This window comes from Rhinoraja longicauda, chromosome 15 (assembly GCF_053455715.1).
Source record: "Rhinoraja longicauda isolate Sanriku21f chromosome 15, sRhiLon1.1, whole genome shotgun sequence".
NCBI classification, from domain to species: Eukaryota; Metazoa; Chordata; class Chondrichthyes; order Rajiformes; family Arhynchobatidae; genus Rhinoraja; species Rhinoraja longicauda.
Genome location: NC_135967.1, coordinates 8,288,705 through 8,310,196, shown reverse-complemented (window position 1 = coordinate 8,310,196; position 21,492 = coordinate 8,288,705). Strand labels below are relative to the sequence as shown.

Below are 21,492 nucleotides of genomic sequence, written 5' to 3'. Positions count from 1 at the left end.
AGGTCTCGTTTACCATTCTGTCTCATTAAACCTCTGACTCTTATTTTCTCAACAAAACTCCTTCACTGCAGACCTTTTGTCGTCTGTTTTGGGGACTTTCACATCTGAGTCATCCCACCGTCTTCTTTTCATTTACCTTTTGAGTAAATTCCCCTCGTTCAAAGTCTGCCTCGGAGTCCACAACCAGTTTGTTTTCATGATGAACATCCATCTACTACAGTTGACCACACACATACTGGTTATTTGTCCACTTTCATCCCTCCCCCCACTCCCAAAGGCAAGCAGGCACAGTATCCATGCACCTTGGACTCGAAACAAGACAATTAACAAGCTACCCAAGCACATTGGTCATTATTTAGATTTAGATTTAGAGATACAGCGCGGAAACAGGCCCTTCGGCCCACCGAGCCCGCGCCGCCCAGCGATCCCCGCACATTAACACTATCCTACACACACTAGGGACAATTGTTACATTTACCTAGTCAATCAACCTACATACCTGTAGGTCTTTGGAGTGTGGGAGGGAACCGAAGATCTCGGAGAAAACCCACGCAGGTCACGGGGAGAACTCCGTACAGACAGCGCCCGTAGTCAGGATCGAACCTGAGTCTCTGGCGCTGCATTCGCTGTAAGGCAGCAACTCTACCGCTGCGCCACCGTGCCTGTTCAACACCCACCGTCAGCACATCCAAACTTCAGTGGCTATTTCACATTACATCGTTTTGAGTTCAGTTTATTGCCACATGTACCGAGTTATAGCAGAAAGCTTTTGTCGCGTGGTAACCAGTCAGCGGAAATACAATGCATGATCACAATCGAGCCGTCCACAGCGTACAGATACACGATAAAGGGAATAACTTGAATAACGTTTAGCGCAAGATAAAGTCTGATCAAAGACGGTTCGAGGGTCTCCGGTGAGGTAGATAGCAGTTCAGGACTGCTCTCCGGTTGTTGGCAAGATGGTTCAGTTGCCTGATTTCCGCTGGCAGGCCCATTTGAAATCTTTTGACTAATGCAAGTTTAGAATTCAAGCATTGCACTCTTTCAAATGGCGAGCGAAAGAGAACAAAATGATTACAGTGGCCAACCGCATGAATTTCTGTAGTCCCTGCATATCCAAAAGCCTCAAATGCCACCATCATGTCCACCTCCACCACCACCCCATCAAATGCGTTCCAGGTACCCACCATTAAACAAAATGCCTGCACATCTCTAAATTTTGCACCTCACCTCAAGTAATGGCCTCTCGTCTTTTTGACATTTCCACCCAGGGGAATAAGGTTTTAGTTTTCCTATCCAATGCCTCTCAATTTTATACATTTTTATCACTTCTCCAAGTTTGCCCAACCTCTCCTTGTAGCCAATACCTTCTAATCCAGGCAGCATTGTGGAGTAGGGTCGCGACCCGAAAGGTCATTCATTCCTTCTCTCCAGAGATGCTGCCTGGACCTGTACCAGCTGAGTTACTCCAGCTTTTTGTGTCTATCTTCAGCATTGTTGTGAATCCTCCTCTGCTCCCTCCCCCAAGCCTAAACGTTACTCCTGTCGTGTGGCAGTCAGATCTGTACGCGATACTCCAAAGGCAGCGGAACCACCGTTTGCACTGCCACATGACCTCTTCGCTCCTGTGCTCAATGACACGACCGATGAAGGCAGGTTCATGCAAAAGACCCCAAAAACCTTCACATTCCTGCTTCTTGTTTGCACTGCAAAACTAAAAGATACATAGACTATTCTACTTAATCCTATTGCAGATAATGTTCAACGTCAAGAATGTGCCAGGTTTAATTCTAAATGTGCAAAACAGCATCTCTCCTGCACCTATTTTCTATGTTTCTATATCACTCATCATAGAGCTGACAAAGTTAATGAGCCATCCTCTCCTTTCTATACCTCCACCCCCACCCAGTGCCCCATCTGGACTCACTTATTACTCCCCTCCCCCGCATCCATTCCTCTAGCTTCACAATTCACAACTTCTCAATCCTTTTGTCTCAACCTTGTTTTTCCATCTCTGGCATTCGGCCAACCATCTACCTATCAAACTCCCATCCCCCCCCCCCCCCACCTCCTCTGTGATCACCCATTACTTGCCACGCTTTATCCTGCCCCTCCTCTCTTCCAGCTTTCTTTCATCCCCTACTCCACACCTACCCCCCCCCCCCCCGCAGACTGTAGAAGGATCCCAACCAGAAACATCGCCTGTCCATAATCTCCAAGGGATGCCGCCTGACCCACTGAGTTACTCCAGGGACTGTGTCTTTAAAGGAAAGTTAATAGAAGCGAAGTGGCAACCCTGGTCAATATTTTTGGCTCAAGTAGGTTACAATAAATTCAAGGCTTTTGTTTTTAATAGAAGCAAAAAGTTGTCTTGTACATTTTTTAAATATTAGCTTTTGTGCATATCCCCAATGCTTTTCGGTTGCAGCTGTTACCTGCAACATTCATCTGTTCTTGAGACTCTTCCGAGTAGCAACACGTGCAAAGTCAATAGAGAGGCAGTGGAAACACCTTCAAAATTGCCAGTGAGTTTAACACACAAAACTACACAAAAGACAGATGCTCCTCGACTTACGATGCTTCGACTTACGATATTTCGACTTCACGATGGTGCAAAGGCGATACACATTCAGTGGGAACCGTACTTTGGATGTTGATATTTTCCCGGGCTTTTCCCAGACTCGCAGGCCTGTCTGCTGCTCAGACTGGCAGTGTCTTATGCAGTACGATACTCTCTCGTGATGCCGGGCAACGGCAGCGAGCCGCAGCTCCCAGTCAGCCACGGTTGGGAGCTGCCACAGTTATGGTGTTTGGTAGGTTAGGTGTACAGTATTAAATGTATTTTCGACATACGATATTTTCGATTTACGATGGGTTAATCGGAACGTGACCCCATTGTAAGTCGAGGAGCACCTGTACTTAACTCAAGAGAGCTGGTGAAGCACAGAGTGCTTTGCCCTGAATCTTCAGCAATAGACAACGATGAACAGCCAGGAGTATCAGATACAGCACGTAATCCACAAAAGGCTTCACGCATCCACGAAAATCTGGGGGAAAGCATCCTTCCATTGACCCACCCAATAGACCTTCCAAAGCACTTTAGGCCACTTTATGAAATGCAGTTGCGATACTGTAGGAAAATGAAGTAACCATTTTACAAACTGCAGACTGGATGCATTGTTTACAAAGGAATTCAAGTTCACAGTCACAGGAGCAGAATTAGGCCATTCTGCCCATCGAGTCTACTCTACTATTCAATCGTAGCTGATTTACATTTCCTTCACAACTCCATTCTCCTGCCTTCTGCCCTTTCACTGATGCTCTTTACTAATCAACATCTCTTCTACAGCATTCAGCACAGACAAATCAGTTCAAGATCTCACCAAGAGAACGTACTGAAGCTTCCTGTATTCCATTTAGAGTCGCAGAGCACGGAAACAGAGCCTTCGGCCCAACTCGCCCACGTCAACCAATCTAAGCAAGTCCCATGTGTTTGTGTTTGGCCCACATCCCTCTGAACTGTTCCTATCCATGTACCAGGCCAAATGTCTTAAATGTTGTTGACCGACCTGCCTCAACTACTTCCTCTGGCAGCTCATTTCATATACCCACCATACTGTGTGGAAAAAGTTCCCATTAAATCTTTCCTCTCACATTAAGCCCATGTCCTCAGGGTACTCAGGAAATCGAGTCCTGGCAACATCCTCACAAATCTTCCCTGTGCTCTTTTCAGCTTAATGGCAACTTTCCTATAAACTCCAAACTACAAACGGTCTTGGTTGCGTCAGGGCCTCTGGGTTTTTGTTTCGTCTTGCACTAAAAATTGGGCGGCACGGTAGCGCAGCGGTAGAGTTGCTGCTTTACAGCGAATGCAGCGCCGGAGACTCAGGTTCGATCCTGACTACGGGTGCTGCACTGTAAGGAGTTTGTACGTTCTCCCCGTGACCTGCGTGGGTTTTCTCCGAGATCTTCGGTTTCCTCCCACACTCCAAATACGTACAGGTATGTAGGTTAATTGGCTGGGTAAATGTAAAAATTGTCCCTAGTGGGTGTAGGATAGTGTTAATGTGCGGGGATCACTGGGCGGCACGGACTTGGAGGGCCGAAAAGGCCTGTTTCCGGCTGTATATATATGATATGATATGATAATTATTATTGTTTTCCTTTATTTATTGATTTAAAAAAAATTCCGTTATCTATTGAGTACGGCGTTTACAGACCTGTTATGCTGCTCCAAGTATGGATTTCATTGTTCAGATTTAACACTTTTAGTTTAGTTTAGTGATACAGTGCAGAAACGGGCCCTTTGGCCCACCAAGTCCGTGCCAACCAGTGATCACCCTGTACACTAGCACTATCCTACACACTAGGGACCATCTAAAGAAGCCACTTAACTACAAACCTGTACACCTTTGGTGTTTGGGAGGAAACCACAGCACCAGGGGAAAACCCACATGGTCGGGGAGAACGTACAAACTTTGTACAGACAGCACCCGTAATCAGGATAGATCCCTGGTCTCTGGTGCTGGAAGGCAGCAACTCAACCACTGCGCCACCCACTAATATGACAATGAAACACTTTTGACTCTCAACGTAAAGGAGGCCCCATTGTGAACATAGAGTTCAGTCCATTGGATGACACGTGCAAGCTCCTCCATGTAATAATTACACCCATAGTTACATTGTCTGATGGGCTGGATTTTGCTGAAGCTAAGCGCTTGCTTTAGCAACATTATACATTCCAGAACAATAAAATTGTACTTTGTCCTCTCCATTTCATGGCCCCTCCACTTCAGTCTGCACACAGAATTAAATCACACAACAAGCAACACTTAAAATGAAAGCATTCCACACATCCACTGAACTGAACCATCTAATGCACTGGAGTCAATGGCAGCAGTCAGCATAATTTAATCTACTGTTGAACAGCTATGCTGAAGAATAAATACAGATATCCAAAGTATAATTATTTGCAGAGTATCTAGAATTTTAAAAAGCCGAAGTGAGCCCAAGGGGGAAGGCGTTACAATTTAAATTACCTGCAAAAGCAAGTGATTAATTAAGGTGGCAGAGAAATTAAAACACAGTTACAGGCAGGAGCTTGGATTTCAATCAATGGAACTTGAGATTTCCATCACGATGAGCCTGAAGGCAAGTTTAATTTAGTCCCTTTATACTTGGATGAACATCCAAGGCACACATCATATTGTAACTTCCTAAGGATGTTTCCAGTAGTGGGAGAGTTTTGGACCAGAGGCCACAGCCTCAGAATAAAAGGACTTGCCTTTAGAACAAAAATAAGGTGGAATATTCTTCAGCCAGAGGGCGGTGAATCTGTGGAATTCATTGCCACAGATGGCCAAGCCATTGGGTATTTTTAAAGCAGAGATTGGTAGGTTCGTGATTAGTAAGGACGTCAAAGGTGACGGGGAAACGGCAAGAGAATGGGGTGGAGAGGGGAAAAATAGATCAGCCATAATCAAATGGTGGTGCAGAGTCATAGGAGCAGAATTGGGCTATTCGGCCCAAGGTCTTATGTACAAAAAAGGACAAAATGCTGGAGTAACTCAACAGGCCAGGCAGCATCTCTGGAGAACATGGACAGGTGATGTTTCGGGACGGGACCCATCATATTTTCAATCATACACACACTCTCTCAGGAGCACTTCAATGTGAACATGGAAGAGCAGAAACCAAGAAGGGCCTTGATTCAAAACATCACTTATACATTCCCTCCAAAGATGGTGCCTGACCTGCCGAGTTGCTCCAACAGTATGCTTGGTTAAGGATTGCAGCATCTGCTGCTCCTCGTGTCTCTATTCAGCCTGTGCTGACGTTCGGTGGGATTATAGCCGATCGTGACACTGCTCCATCAGGGAAGGTGCCCTCCATTACACACAACCCATGCAGGTGGCACAGTGGTAGAGTTGCTGCCTTACGCCACCAGAGACCCGCGTTCAATCCTGCCTATGGGTGCTCCTTGTATGGAGTTTGTACGTTCACACTGTGATCGCTTGGGTTTTCTCAGAGATCTTCGGTTTCCCCCCACACCTGTAGGTTGATTGGCTTGGTACAAGTGTAAATTGTCCCGCGTAGGTGTAGGATTGTATTAAATGTACGGGGATCGCTGGTAATGTCAACGGGCCTTTAGAAATAGTTTAGAGATACAGCGCAGAAATGGGCCCTTCGGCACTGTAAGTCAGTGGCGACCAGCGATCCCTGTACACTAGCACTATCCTACACACTAGGGACTATTTACAATTTACAGAAGCGGCTGCCTGTATGGAGTTTGTATGCTCTCCCCAGGGGGATTTTCACCGGGAGCTCTGGTTTCCTCTCAACACTCCAAAGATGTACTGGTTTGTAGGTTGGTTGGCTTTGGTGAAGATTGTAAATTGTCCCAAGTGTTTAGGATAGTGAACGGGGATCACTGGTCGGCAGAGGAGTGCAATTGGCCAAGCTCTTAATTCACCCCTACAATCAGCAAGGTAGCTTAGGAGTTTGAAAACCCAGACCACCAGGTTCAAGAACAGCTTCTTTCCCAACAACCATCAGGCTCGTGAACCTACACAACACTCATCACAGTTATGAATTTATGGACTGTCTTTGTTGCAGTGAGGCAATGGTTTTTGTTTTGCACTAGTGTTAAGATACATGTATTGAATGTTTTGTTTATCTAGTATTAATAGACCTGTTATACTGTTGCAAGAAAGAGAGTGATTTTTCCATTGTCAGTACACATGACAATAAAACACTCAATATGTTTAGTTTAGAAATACAGCGCGTAAACAGGTCCTTCAGCTCACCGAGTGCCCACCAACCAGCGACCCCTGTACATTAGCACTATCCTACACACACTGGGGACAATGTACAATTTTACTAAGCCAATTAGCTTACAAACCTCTACGTCTTTGGAGTGCGGGAGGAAACCGGAGCAACCGGAGGAAAACCACGGAGGTCACGGGAAGACTGGATAAACTCCATACAGACTGCACCCGTAGTCAGGATCAAACCCGGCTCTCTGGCGCGGTAAGGCAGCAACTCTTCTGCAGCGCCATCGGTTGTCTGAGAAGTCGCTCGTAGCAGCAGCAGGCAGGGAAACCCTGCACCCTATATTATGTGCCGCTGTACCTTTAACCCGGACAAACGCACAGCTCATTAAGGCAGGATACTGGGAGTTGGTCAGTTGTTGGAACGCTGCCAAATTGATTACTCACCCACACACAAGATGTTGAAGCAGAATCCCTGACACACTGACTTGTTGACCAACTGGTCTGGCATACTGTCAAAGCCAACGTGTGAAGACAGCAACAGGTTCCGGGCACCTTCGGTCTGCAACACAGGGGAAACAAGTTAGTGAGACACAGGTCCCTGCGAAGTGCACCAACCCAAAATATGCCATTATCCACAAGATGAAGATTATTCCTAACCTTTACCAATATAATATTTCAAAAAGTATAAGTGAAGGCCCATCATCGGGACTGATAGCGACAATAATTCATTAATTCTGGCCATACATAACTATAAATTAACACTTGATTTGCAGTTACAATCTCCAACTGGGCGCCGTTGAAGGGAAGCAGCCAACCACAAAGTGCGGCTAACATCACATCACAGCCCACCATGCAGCCGATGATTAACATATTATGACATCTTCTCCAATATGCAAGCACAGAATTTTTTTTTTTAATACAAATTTTAAAGGCAAATTGCATTATTTATTGGAATAACCCTCCACGATGTGCCATTACATGGCGACCAGCAGTAAAATTAATACAGAATTCCTTAAAAGGAACAGTAAAATCTATATTAATTCACCATTTTCCAGAATTAATACCATTATATTCAATAACGAGCATTGACTCTGGTGGTGAAATCTGACATTACAGCACTGTGTTGGTCTTCCAGTTAACAGGATACCTTTAATAAGATGGCCTATTGAATGACAAATCCTATTAGTCTCTTCGCCAGATTCCCTTGGAATGTGTTAAAAGAACTTAGTTTAGAAGTTGTTAGGGGGTTTGAAGCGAGCGCAAGTGGTTGTTATGGTTACAGCAATTACTCAGCAGCTTGGGTCAGTTTGGATTCTGAGCCGTTGCAACAAAGGCAAAAAACAGAATCAATTCATTACATCATAACTGCGTTGGAATTGGCCTTTAGAGTGATACTTTTGGACATTAAAGCTGATAATTTTTTAAAACGCAACAACCACGCGTTTGTTCAGCAAAAAAAGAAAAAGGGCTGATAATAGACACGTCAGGGCATGATGTACTGGGGCTTTGCAACATGCATCAGCATTCTCTGACAGCACCAATGCATTTCCCAGACGCAACAATGCATCTTGTGTTATTCCCAATGGACAAGAGTCGGTTTTTCACCGCACATTGTCTGAACTTTAGGTCTCATTTTCAGCCCACGTTCATGGATTTATCCTTGCTTGCTGGGTTACTCTTTAATGAAGTGTTCATTGACAGAAAATCAGTCCGACATCAACTCACCTCCCCCACTCCCATTCATTCTTTGCTGAAACATCCCCCCCCCCCCCTCCAGTCATCTGTGATAGAAATCAACCAATCTCCTCCCAATTACTCCCCGCAAAAGAAACTCCTCAAACGGAACACTTCCTTTTGCATACCAGAACGACACAAAGTGCTGGAGTAACTCAGCGGGTCAGGCAGCATCTCTAGTTTAAAGATGCAATGTGGAAGCAGGCCCTTCGGCCCACCTAGTCCACGCCGACCATCAATCGCCCATACTCTACATATTAGGGGCAATTTACAGAACCCAATTAACCAACAAAACTACACATGATCACATTGGGCACGTACGTGAGAATGCTATTCATAGACTATAGCTCCGCCTTCAACACTGTCATCCCCACCAAGCTCATCACCAAACTCCACCAGTTAGGCCTCAGCTCGTCATTATGTGACTGGATCCTGGACTTCCTGCTGGAACGACCGCAGGCAGTGAGAATGGGCCCGCACCTGTCCTCCACTATCACCCTGAGTACCGGCACACCACAGGGCTGTGTTCTGAGCCCCATGCTCTACTCCCTCTTCACACACGACTGTGTTCCTGCATTCGACACCAACACCATTGTCAAGTTTGCAGACGACACAACGGTGATCGGGCTTATCACCAACGGGGATGAAACAAACTATAGAGCAGAGGTGCAGAACCTGGCGGACTGGTGCTCGGATAACAACCTGTCCCTAAATACCACCAAGACCAAGGAGCTGATCATCAACTTCCGTAGGTCACATAACGGGGAATATGCCTCGATCTCTATCAACGGGGACAGTGTGGAGAGAGTGTCCAGCTTCAAGTTTCTGGGCACTCACATTTCGGAGGACCTAACATGGTCCAATAACACTGCTGCGCTGGTCAAGAAGGCACAACAAAGACTGTTCTACTTAAGAACACTGAAAAAGTCTGGTCTACCCCAACAGCTGCTGACGACCTTCTACCGCTGCACCATAGAAAGCATCCTAACGCATGGCATCCCCGTGTGGTACCTCAGCTGCACGGAGGCAGAAAGGAAAGCTCTACAGCGGGTAGTCCATAGAGCTCAGAGGGCCATCGGAACACAGCTACCAGACTTGGAGGGCATCTACAACACACGATGCCTCAGAAAAGCCACCAGCATCCACAAAGACTCTTCACACCCCTGCAACAGTCTGTTCGAACTCCTTCCATCGGGCAGACGATACAAGGCCTTCTACGCCCGCACCTCCAGGCTCAGGAACAGCTTCATCCCCAGGGCCATAGCTGCTATGAACCGGTCCTGCTGAGCCGGATGGCCACAACGCATAGATCAACTTGCACTTTACCCTGTCTAAAAACTGTTACAATTGTTTCGTTTCGTTGGGTTGCTGTTAATTACTTAAATTATTGCATCGTATGGGAGGCGCATTCCCAATCTCGTTGTACCCCTGGGTACAATGACAATAAAGATATATTGTATTGTATTGTATTGTATTGTATTGAATGGTGGTGCTGGCTCGAAGGGCCGAATGGCCTACTCCTGCACCTATTGTCTATACATCTTTGGATAGTGGGAGGAAACTGGAGAAAACCCCATGCAGTCACTGGGAGAATGTACAAACTACCTACGGACAGCACCCATAGTCAGGATCGAACCCATGTCTCTGGCACTGCGAGGCAGCAACTCTACCGCTGCACCGCTCCGGATCCCATCCCAAAACACCGTCTATCCATGTCCTCAAGAGATGCTGCCTGACCCACTGAGTTACTCCAGCACTGTGTCTATTGTGTAAACCAGCACCTGCACCTCCTTGTGCATAGAAACATAGAAAATAGGTGCAGGAGTAGGCCATTCGGCCCTTCGAGCCTGCACCGCCATTCAATATGATCATGGCTGATCATCCCGCTCAGTAACCTGTACCTGCCTTCTCTCCATACCCTCTGATCCCTTTAGCCACAAGGGCCACATCTAACTCCCTCTTAAATATAGCCAATGAACTGGCCTCAACTACCTTCTGTGGCAGAGAATTCCACAGATTCACCACTCTCTGTGTGAAGAAATGTTTTCTCATCTCGGTCCTAAAAGACTTCCCCCTTATCCTTAAGCTGTGACCCCTGGTTCTGGACTTCCCCAACATCGGGAACAATCTTCCCGCATCTAGCCTCTCCAACCCCTTAAGAACCCCTCTGGGCAGCAACTGAAGTGCAAAAGAACCAGACAGTCCAGCATGGAGCATATTGCTGCACATCTATCCAACCCCCAACGTCATCCCCTATCTGGGGAATTCAATCCATTTCTCCATTTGTTCACCAGATGATCAGTGCTACGAGTGCAATCCCACAGTGGCATAATGATCCTCCAGCTCACTGTACAGCACTGCACTGCCAGGAGTCCGAACCAAACCATCAAAACCCTGCACACTGTCTTCCTTCAACCTAAATGTAATTAACTGCAAAATACCAAAACACTATTCGTACAAAATCATATCAAGATAAATGTATTTGTAAGCAAGGAACTGCAGATGCTGGTTTACACAAAAGGACACAGAGGTCTGAAGTATCTCAGCGGGTTAGGCAGCATCTGGATAGGTGACGATTTGGGTCGGGACCCATCCTCAGACTGATAAATGCGTTTGGTTAGGCTATGAACTTCAGCAATGGATGATGAGAGAGATTTAATTATTTGTTGGCTGCAGAGCCAACTATTGGCTTCACTGGCACCAAACCTAGGCCCAGTCTACTGTTTAATATTAGTGTTAGTGTCTACACCAGCTTTAAAGAGAAGAAATCAAATTGGAAAATTAAAAGATCCCTAGTCTTGCATTCATTTCACATAACATTATGAAAATGACCAAACTAATGAGAATGCTCTAGACAGAAATACCCTCTGGATCATCTACCAGAGGCTCATGGAGGAATTTCTTTAGTCAGAGGGTGGTGAATCTGTGGAATTCATTGCCATAGACAGCCATGGAGGCCAAGTCAACGGATATTTTTAAGGCAGAGATAGATAGATCCTTGATTTGTACATATGTTCAGATTTGTACATATGATAGACTCTTGATTAGTAAGGGGGTCAGGGGTTATGGGGAGAAGGCAGCAGAATGGGGTTAAGAGGGAAAGATAGATCAGCCATGATTGAATGGCAGAGTAGACTTGATGGGTCGAATGGCCTAATTCTGCTCCTAGAACCTATGAACCTGTGCTACACAACTGAGATTTATTCATAAAACACACACTCCCATTTGGCAAAAAACAAACAAACGGGGCTTTAAAAAAAAATCTTATTCCCAACCAGTGAAAAACAGGAAGCCCCTAGATAATTTTCAGATAAACCTTTAAAACAACCCAGCAAGAGATGCACCAAAAGTATTGTGATCAGTTGAGGCCTAGATTATTCCTACACTGCTTGGAATCAAGAACCCAATGCAAAGCAGTGAAATTTGCTAAATGGTTTCAGGAGCTAAAGAAGGAATCAGTCAAATCCACATTTGCTGGACATGCAAATGTCAGCAAAATTCAAATGAGATAACAAAAGTGCCAATGGGGTATATATTCAGCATTCTGTATCTTCCCCTTTGCTCAGTCTATTGTACTCGAGCTTGACTTGATTGTATTTATGAATGTTGTATCTGTGCTGCTTGAATACCATGCAAAACAAAGCTTTTCACTGTACCTCAGAATGCGCGACAATAATAAATTTAAACTTAAAAATGTGGGTCCAGATTTGAAACGTCACCTATCCATGTTCTCCAGAGATGCTGTCTGACCCACTGAGTTACACCTATACTTTGCTCTTTAAAACCGAAACCCAGCTAATAGCAGAACAGTAAGCAGGACAAAAGACCTAGTTTCTGGTGGCAATGGATTTTGTACTTAACAAGCCAGGTCTGTACAGCCGCAAGTAACAACACTACTAAATTACATGGCTTAATTGGTCAGGGAGAACATGGAAGTTAAGCACAAGCATGATGTACTCTGGTCAGACCAGTTCTTCAGCTCCACATCCTGTGGGCATATATTAACAAGGTTGTCGACTTAAAATGGCAGCGCGTGCAGACGCAGCGGCCCCACGCTCTCCCGATTTTTCGAGTGTTTTTAATGTTTTTTCATGTTTGTCACTTCAACAACTCTGGACAGTCAGCAGTAGACAGTATAGTCGTGAGTTCTTGCTGGACAAGAAAACAACATCATCAACACTGGACGCTACGCTTGCAGAGGAACTTAGCGGCCTCGGAATACTCTGCCTGGCCTCGACCTCGGCCTCGAGTGCTGCCCCCCGGCTGGAAAGGAGACGCCGCAGGCGGTGTGAGAGGAAGCAGAAGAGGGGTAAGCGCGGAGGCATCCGGGCTAGGCTAGCGGCTAGCCCACACAGACCGGCTATTCCGAGCATGCTAATGGCTAATGTACGCTCACTGGACAATAAAATGGACACTATAAGACTTCTCCGGTCGACCCAGCGTGAGGTGAGGGAATGCTGTGTTTACGTTTTTACGGAAACATGGCTTAATGACAACATCCCGGACTCCGCTGTTCAGCTCGACCGGCTAACATGCTACCGATCGGACAGAGCTACGGTTAGCGGGGGGAAGACTCGCGGTGGCGGTGTGATTGTTTACATCAGTGATGCTTGGTGTCGGGACGCTGTGTTGGTCTACAAACACTGTTCACCGCTGGCAGAGTTTATGGTTGTGAAGTGCCGACCTTTCTACCTCCCGAGGGAGCTAACAGCTATCCTGTTAGTCGCTGTTTACATCCCTCCCAGTTCCAACAACAAGGACAGAGAGGAGGCACTCTGCGAACTGTACCGGGCCATCTCTGAGCAGCAGACAGCACACCCAGATGGCTTTCTCATCGTAGCTGGGGACTTCAACCATGCTAACCTAAAAACTGTCATGCCCAAAGTATACCAGCATGTTGATTTCCCAACACGAGAAAACAACACCTTGGACCTTGTCTACACGACCATCAAAGGAGCATACAAGGCTTCCCCCCTCCCCCACATCGGCCTCTCTGATCACCTCACCGTTCTGCTGAAACCGGCATACAGACCCCGGGTGAAAGTCACCAAACCGGTTTCAAAAGAGGTACGTGTGTGGTCAGAGGACAGCACAGCTGCACTCCAAAACTGCTTTGAGACTACAGACTGGGACATGTTCAAGCAGGCAGCAACATACAACAACACAACCAACATTCAGGAATACACAGAGACAGTTACAGGCTACATCACCAAATGCATTGACGATGTGACCCACACCAGAGCCATCACCATCCGGGCTAACCAGAAGCCATGGCTGACAGGGGAGGTCCATGGGCTGCTGAGGGTCCGCAACGCTGCCTTCAGAGAGGGCAATCCAGCCGGTCTCAGGGCAGCCAGGGCCAACCTTTCCAGTGGCATCAGGAAAGCCAAACAACACTACACCCGGCGCATCACAGCCCACTTCAGTGACAGCAGAGACACACGGAGCCTGTGGAAGGGTATTAGGACTATCACGGACTACAAACCTTTACCACAGACCTGTGACAGTGACACCTCTCTCTTGAACGACCTCAACGGCTTCTTCGCACGCTTTGAAGCACAGAGCAACACACCTGCGCAGAAAACAACCCCCCCCCCCCAACGACCAGGCTATTTGTCTGTCTCCAGGCAGTGTGAGGAGCACACTGTTAAGGATTAACACCCGGAAAGCTTCTGGACCTGACAACATTCCTGGTCGTGTGCTAAAAGACTGCGCAGCTGAGCTCACAGATGTCCTCACAGACATCTTCAACATCTCCCTGAGCCAGGCTGTTGTTCCCTTGTGCTTCAAAGAAACCACCATCATACCTGTGCCCAAGAAGTCTTCTCCATCCTGCTTCAACGACTACCGCCCTGTAGCGCTGACTTCAACCATCATGAAGTGCTTCGAGAGGCTGGTCATGAAGCAGATCAGATCCAACCTCCCCCCCTCTCTGGACCCGTTTCAGTTTGCATATCGAGCTAAGCGGTCCACTGAGGATGCCATCTCCTCTGCTCTACACCCAGCCCTCACCCACTTGGACACTAAAAACTCATATGTTAGGATGCTGTTCATAGACTTTAGCTCAGCATTCAACACCATCATCCCCCAGCAGCTGGTTTGTAAACTAACAAATCTGGGCCTCAGCCCCCTTCTCTGCAACTGGCTGCTGGACTTCCTCACTGCCAGACCCCAGTCCGTACGGGTCGGCAGCAACACATCAGACACCATCACGCTGAGTACGGGTGCCCCACAAGGATGTGTGCTAAGCCCCCTGCTCTTCACCTTGCTGACCCACGACTGCACACCCACCTACAGCTCCAACCACTTCGTCAAGTTTGCGGATGACACAACAGTGGTGGGTCTCATCAGCAACAACGACGAGACCCAATACAGGAAGGAGGTGGACCAGCTGGCCGCGTGGTGCACAGACAACAATCTCTTCCTGAATGTGGAGAAAACAAAGGAGATTGTTGTCGACTTCAGGAGAACGCACACCCAACACCCCCACCCACTGACCATCAATGGTGCTGCTGTGGAGCAGGTGAGCAGCACCAAATTCCTGGGGGTGAACATCACCGAGGATCTCTCCTGGAGCAACAACATCACGTCCATCGCCAAGAAAGCCCAGCAGCGCCTCTACTTCCTCCGCAAACTGAAGAGAGCGGGAGCCCCCACACCCATCATGTACACTTTTTACCGAGGCGCCATCGAGAGCATCCTCAGCAGCTGCATCACTGTGTGGTTCGGCAGCTGCACAGCCTCCAGCCGCAAGACCCTGCAGCGCATAGTGAACACTGCTGAGAGGATCACTGGCGCCTCACTCCCAACACTCCTGGTCCTTTACACCACCCGCCTCACCCGCAAAGCATTGAGCATTGTGGGTGACCCCTCCCACCCCTCCAACAGCCTCTTCACCCTCCTGCCTTCAGGGAGAAGGTTTCGCAGCCTGAGGTCAAGCACCACCCGACTAAAGAACAGTTTTTTCCACCAGGCTGTCAGGATGCTGAACTCTCTCCCCTCCCTTCCTCCTCTCTCCCCTGCCCCTATTGGACCTGGACTTTAACACCCCACACACACGCACATCCAGCACCAGACACTTTTTAAAAAAAGTTTTAACGCATTTGAAGTGACTATATTTTATATTTTATGTTGATTGTTGTTTGCTGTGCCTTTTTAATTTTAACTTAGTTTTATGCACTTTGTTCCTCGGGATTGTGGGAAACGGTATTTCGATTTTCTGTCTGTGTAAACTGGCTGAGGATTGACAATAAAATTGACTTTGACTTTGACTTTGAGGTTCATCTCTGCAGGCAGGTCAGTGACGTTAAGGGGCAAATTGCAACAGAAACTGGGGAAAAACTGTGGACATGGAACCCTGAAGAGTGGTGACAAGTTTGGATGTTGAAATGGTACTTTTGAAATGCAACCTATATACTAAAATATTGTTGCAATGCAACCTATATACTGTTTGTTTGTTCCTGAACTACAGCCAAAACGGTACACGACAGCGCGTCAATTCTCGGCACGCCTCACTCACCGTCATCCCTTTGGTGCTAATACAAGAAAACTCAGCGGATCAGACAGTGTCTCTGGGCAGGACCACATACACTCGGTATAATGTAATAAGAAGGAACGCAGATTACACCAAAGATTGACACAAAGTGCTGGAGCAACTCAGCGGGTCAGGCAGTGTCCCTGGAGAAAATGGACAGATGACTTTTCAGGTCGGGACTCTTCAGACTGAGGGCAAACTGATGGGATCGGATGGGTTGCTCAACTGAATGGAGCAGTCAATACGAACCCACCTATTTCTCTCTCCTCGGTAGCAGAACACCTATTGGCAAGTTTCTAGCTCATCTCAAGTACCAGAAAATGTGACACCACCCAACTAACGCCATTCAGCATGGGATAGAGGGATGAACAAGCAATTTAAAGTTTTCAATGTGGGGGAAAAAGGACACCGAGAACAACTTTATTCTTTAACTTTTAAAGAACAGCCCTTTAACATTCAGTGAGGCAGGCCACAAAGGAGTGATGCAATAGGCAGATGAAATGTTGAGATTAAATTTAAACAAACGACCCCGTATCTCCACTATAATGTCAACTAAGTCAAGAGGACAGCAAGGAATAAAATGTCAGGAGTACAACTGTTTTGTGTGCTGGGACGGCAAGAACCAGGTTCTACAAATCAAAATGAATCAGACATTAACCTGGCAAAGATGGCCACAAGCACAACTTCCCTCTGGTGAGAAAGCCCCGGTGGTTATTTAACCTCTCATTTGATTCAGACAGGCACATATAGAATCTGAGACAGGAACGAATGCTTGTGGCAGCACAGAGGTTGAAGGTCAATGAGGAATCTTCACGAGCCACACTTCAGGCGAGTGATGGAAACAGCCATCACCCATTACTGACACCAGACAGTTTCATGGACAAGATATTGCAAACATTGAAAGGCAAGGGCTTACACAGAGGGGTTTGTAGAAAAAGAGCAGACTGAAGACACAGTTTGTGGTTTCCTGTTTCCTCTCTTCAGGTCACATTAAACAATTTGCTTCCAACTCTGAAAACGAGTTGGTGACACCAAACTGCCACACAGAGAGCCCAGAGCTGCCAAAGGATCCACTGAGTGAAGGGTCTGAAAATTACATTTTGATTCAGCAGATTCAGCAGATATTGATCAACGGGGAAAGTGCAGAGGAAGGGCAGATGGTGACTGATTGAAAAATACAACAAGGAAACAGGCCCTTCAGTCCTCACTAACCTGTTCACTCCTATTCAGTCTAAAGAAGAGTCCCGACCCATCTATCTATTTTCTTCAGAGATGCTGCCTGACCCACCGAGTTACTCCATTTTGTGTCTATCTGTTCACACTAGTTCCATGTAATCTGCTTCTATACTAGTCCTTTCTCATCCACTCCTTACACACCATGGGCATTTTACCCAACAAACGTGCACGTCTTTACGATGAGCGAGGAAAGCGGAGCACCTGGAAGAAACCCACGCGGTCACAGAGAGCACAAGCAAACACCACACAGACAGCAGAGGCCGGGATCGAGCCCAGGTCTCTCGCACTGAGAGGCTGCGGCCCTTCCACCCAAACCACTGTGCTGCCCAAATGCTATGCATTTTGGGAAGATAAACCAGGGTAGGAATACACAGAGCCCTGGAGAGTAGAAGCAAGGAAGTGCAGATACGGCTTTACAAAAGACACAGTGTTGGAGTACCTCATTGGGAGCCCTGGAGAGTGTTGTTGAACTGAGACACCTCAGGGTACAAATACATAAATCCATGGAATTGGCACCACAGGTAGGCAAGTGGTAAAAGAGGCACATTGCATGCTTGCTTTTATCAACAGAGGCCTCAACCGAAGAAACCAGCCAATTTCTATCTACTAATACTTTCCTCCGCCTAGCAGAGCTGGCCCCTACCCTCAACAACTTCTTCGACTCCTCCCACTTCCTCCAAATCCAAGGCGTAGCTATGGGCACTCGCATGGGCCCCAGCTATTCTTGCCTCTTTGTAGGGTACGTCGAACAATCACTGTTCCAGGCGTACACTGGACCTATCCCCGATCTCTTCCTCCGCTACATTGACGACTGCATTGGTGCTACCTCCTGCACCCATGCAGAACTCACTGACTTCATCAACTTCACAACCAATTTCCATCCTGCATTCAAATTCACTTGGACCATCTCCTACATCTCCCTACCGTTTCCAGATCTCACCGTCTCCATCACAGGAAACAGACTATTGATCACCATCTATTACAAGCCCACCGACTCCCTCATCTAGAGAACACTTCTTCCCACCCTGCTTCCTGTAAAGAGTCTATCCCCTACTCCCAATTCCTCCGTCTATGCCGCATCTGTGCCCAGGATGAGGTTTTCCATACTAGGACATCAGAGATGTCCCCATTCTTTAGGGAACGGGGGTTCCCCTCTTCCATTGTGGATGAGGCTCTCACAAGGGTCTCCTCCATTTCCCACAGCTCCACTCTTGCTCCCCCCACCCCCCATTTGTAACAAGGACAGAGTCTCCCTTGTCCTCACCTTCCACCCCATCAGCCGTCGCATATAGCACATAATCCTCTGACATTTTCGCCATCTCCAACGGGATTCCACTACTGGCCACATCTTCCCATCTCCACCCCTTTCTGCTTTCTGCAGAGACCGTTCCCTCCACAGCTCCCTGGTCCACTCTTCCCTTCCCACCCAAACCACCTCCTCCCCAGGTACTCTCCCCTGCAACCGCAATAGATGCAACACCTGTCCCTTTACCTCCCTCTTCAACTCCTGACAGTCTTTTCAGGTGAGGCAGAGGTTCATTTACACCTCCTTCAACCTTATCAACTGTATCCGCTGTTCCAGGTGTCAACACCTGTACATCGGTGAGACCAAGCGCAGGCTTGGCGATCGTTTCACTGAACACCTGCGCTCAGTCCGCCTTAACCTACCTGATCTCCCGGTTGCTCAGCACTTTAACCCCTCCCATTCCCAATCTGACCTTTCTGTCCTGGGCCTCCTCCATTGTCAGAGTGAGGCCCAGCACAAATTGGAGGAACATCACCTCATATTTCGCTTGGGTAGCTTACACCCCAGCAGTATGAACATTGACCTCTAACTTCAAGTAGCCCGTGCTTTCCCTCTCTCTCCATCCCCTCCCCCTTCCCAGTTCTCCCACCAGTCTTACTGTCTCCGACTACATTCTATCTGTCCCGCCCACTCCCCTGACATCAGTCTGAAGAGGGGCTCGACCCAAAACATCACCCATTCCTTCTCTCCAGAGATGCTGCCTGTCCCGCTAAGTTACTCCAGCATTTTGAGTCTACCTTTGAGCACAAGAGTTGGGACATCACGTTACAGTTGTACATACACTGGTTAGTTTACACTTGGCATATTGTGTGTAATTTTGATCACCATATTACAAGTAGCATGTGATTAAGCCAGAGAGGCGTGCAGAAAAGATTCACAATGACACTGCCTACACTGGAGAGCTTGAATTCTAAAGGAGAGATTGGAAAAACTGGGACTGCTTTTCCACGAGGGGAAAAAGACCAAGGAATGACCTTGGAGATTTATAAAACCAATGGGGGGGCTTGGATAAGGTAGTTGAGATAGGGTAGTTGCAGCCATTTTTTTCCAGCTTAGGGGTTGTTTAGATCTAAGGATTTGAGATGAGAGGCAATAGATTTAAAGGGAATCTGAGGGGAAAGTTATTTCCACATAGAGGGTGGTGGGTTTATGGAATGAGTTGACAGGGGAAGTAGAGGCAAGACATTTAGAGATTTGTGAATGGGAAAGGTTGAGGGATTTGGGCCAAACATGGACAAATTGGATAGCTTCCATGAGTTTCTTGCTCAGTATGGATGAGTTATACCAATGGGCCCATTTCAGTGCTGTACAACTAAGACTATTCACTGAAGACAGACACAAAGATTATTAATTCAATGCTTTCCCACTACCACCACCAGGATTTTCCATCAGAATTTCCCTGGAATTTACAAGCCTGTCATTTGGTGGGTCTGGAGTCCCATACAAGCCAGGACAAGGAAGGATGGCAAACCTCTTTTCCTGGAAGATATTAGCAAAGCAGACAGGTTTTTAAACAATGTAGGAAGGAACCGCAGATGCTGGTTCATCCCGAAGAGAAGACTTACTGCTGGAGCAACTCAGCGGGTCAGGCAGCATCTCTGGAGAAAAGGAACAGGTGACAATTCGGGTCGGAGCCCTTCTTCACACAAGTAGAGGGGTGGGAATTGGAGGTAGGAAAAGGCCAGAACAAATCAGGGCCGGCAACAGATGACCAAGGAAGGGTGGAGCCCATAATGGCCCATTGTTGGCTGGGGAAGAGGTGATGGGATACAGGGATGTGAACAGTGGAACCACTCGGGTGGGGGTAAGAGGGAATGAAGGGGTTACTGGAGATTAGAGAAATCAACATTCATACTGCTTACTTGAAATTAGTTGCTTCTAATTAATCTAGTTGCTTCAGGGCTATCATTACTTGAATATAGTTGCCGTGGTGGGATTCAAAATCACATCTCTGAATAAATGATTAGTCCCACTGGATACAAGTCTAGTAATTTAATTTCAATGGCATCTCACCATTCCACGGCATGGCCACAATTTAGTCCGCAGTTCAGCTGCCTACAGATCTAGTCTGTCCCCAATCGCTATTGCTCAGATCACTGTTAGAAATGGCTCATATAAGTACAACGAAACAAACCTCATTAGAGTCTAATTGCCAGAGGAGATTCTGTAAATTAGTATCTGCTTGTGCATTCAGTCTTACTCAACTTAGACGTTAGCAGAGCAGATAAGAAGTTAGCACTTCTATTAAAAATAAATGCTGGGTTGCATGTTGCTAGATTATGAATTACATTCACAGTAATTGTGTAGCAGTGTCCAAAAGCAATGGTTTGAGACGCATCACCAGTACATCTGTCGGAACTGGGGCAGTGGTGGAGTTGCTGCCTTTAGTGCCAGAGGCTCGGGTTTGAACCTGACTACGGGTGCTGTCTGTACGGAGTTTGCATGTTCTCCCTGTGACCACGTGGGTCTTCCCCGGGTGCTCCAGTTTCCTCCCACACTCAAAACACCTACTGGTTTGTAGGTTGATTGGCTTCAGTAAAGATTGTAAATTGTTCCTAGTGTAGGATAGTGCTAGCATACGGGGTGATCGCTGGTCGACGCGGACTCAGTGGGCCGAAGGGCCTGTTCCCGCGCTGTATCTCTAAACTAAACAGCCCTGGAACTGGAGAGCTCTGCTGCTAAACACGCCCTTTGTTTCAGGAAGTGCTCCAAGGAATGGCCTCGGCAAACCGAGCCACTCACTTGAACGGCAGTTCAGTCAAGGTCGGCTGTGGGACACAAAGTTGGCCGGGCGAGGAGAGGGACGTCAGGTCACTGAACGATCCAGATGAAGGCGAGGGCTGGAGGCCCTGCAGCAGCCTGGGGCTCGCCTGGATAGGGCGCAGCTCCACGAGACCTAGCGAGCGGAC

The 21,492-nt window shown here is 47.3% G+C and overlaps 1 protein-coding gene across 2 annotated transcripts in view; it reads right to left on the bottom strand.

The window, feature by feature from the left end:
* LOC144600509 (septin-6) overlaps positions 1-21,492 on the bottom strand; it is a 79,105-nt gene that overhangs the window by 49,646 nt on the left and 7,967 nt on the right. For both annotated transcript variants that reach the window (XM_078412165.1, XM_078412166.1), the window contains exon 2: positions 7,218-7,332. In XM_078412165.1, coding sequence (XP_078268291.1) covers positions 7,218-7,332 — 115 coding nt within the window. The remainder of the gene's footprint in view (positions 1-7,217; positions 7,333-21,492) is intronic.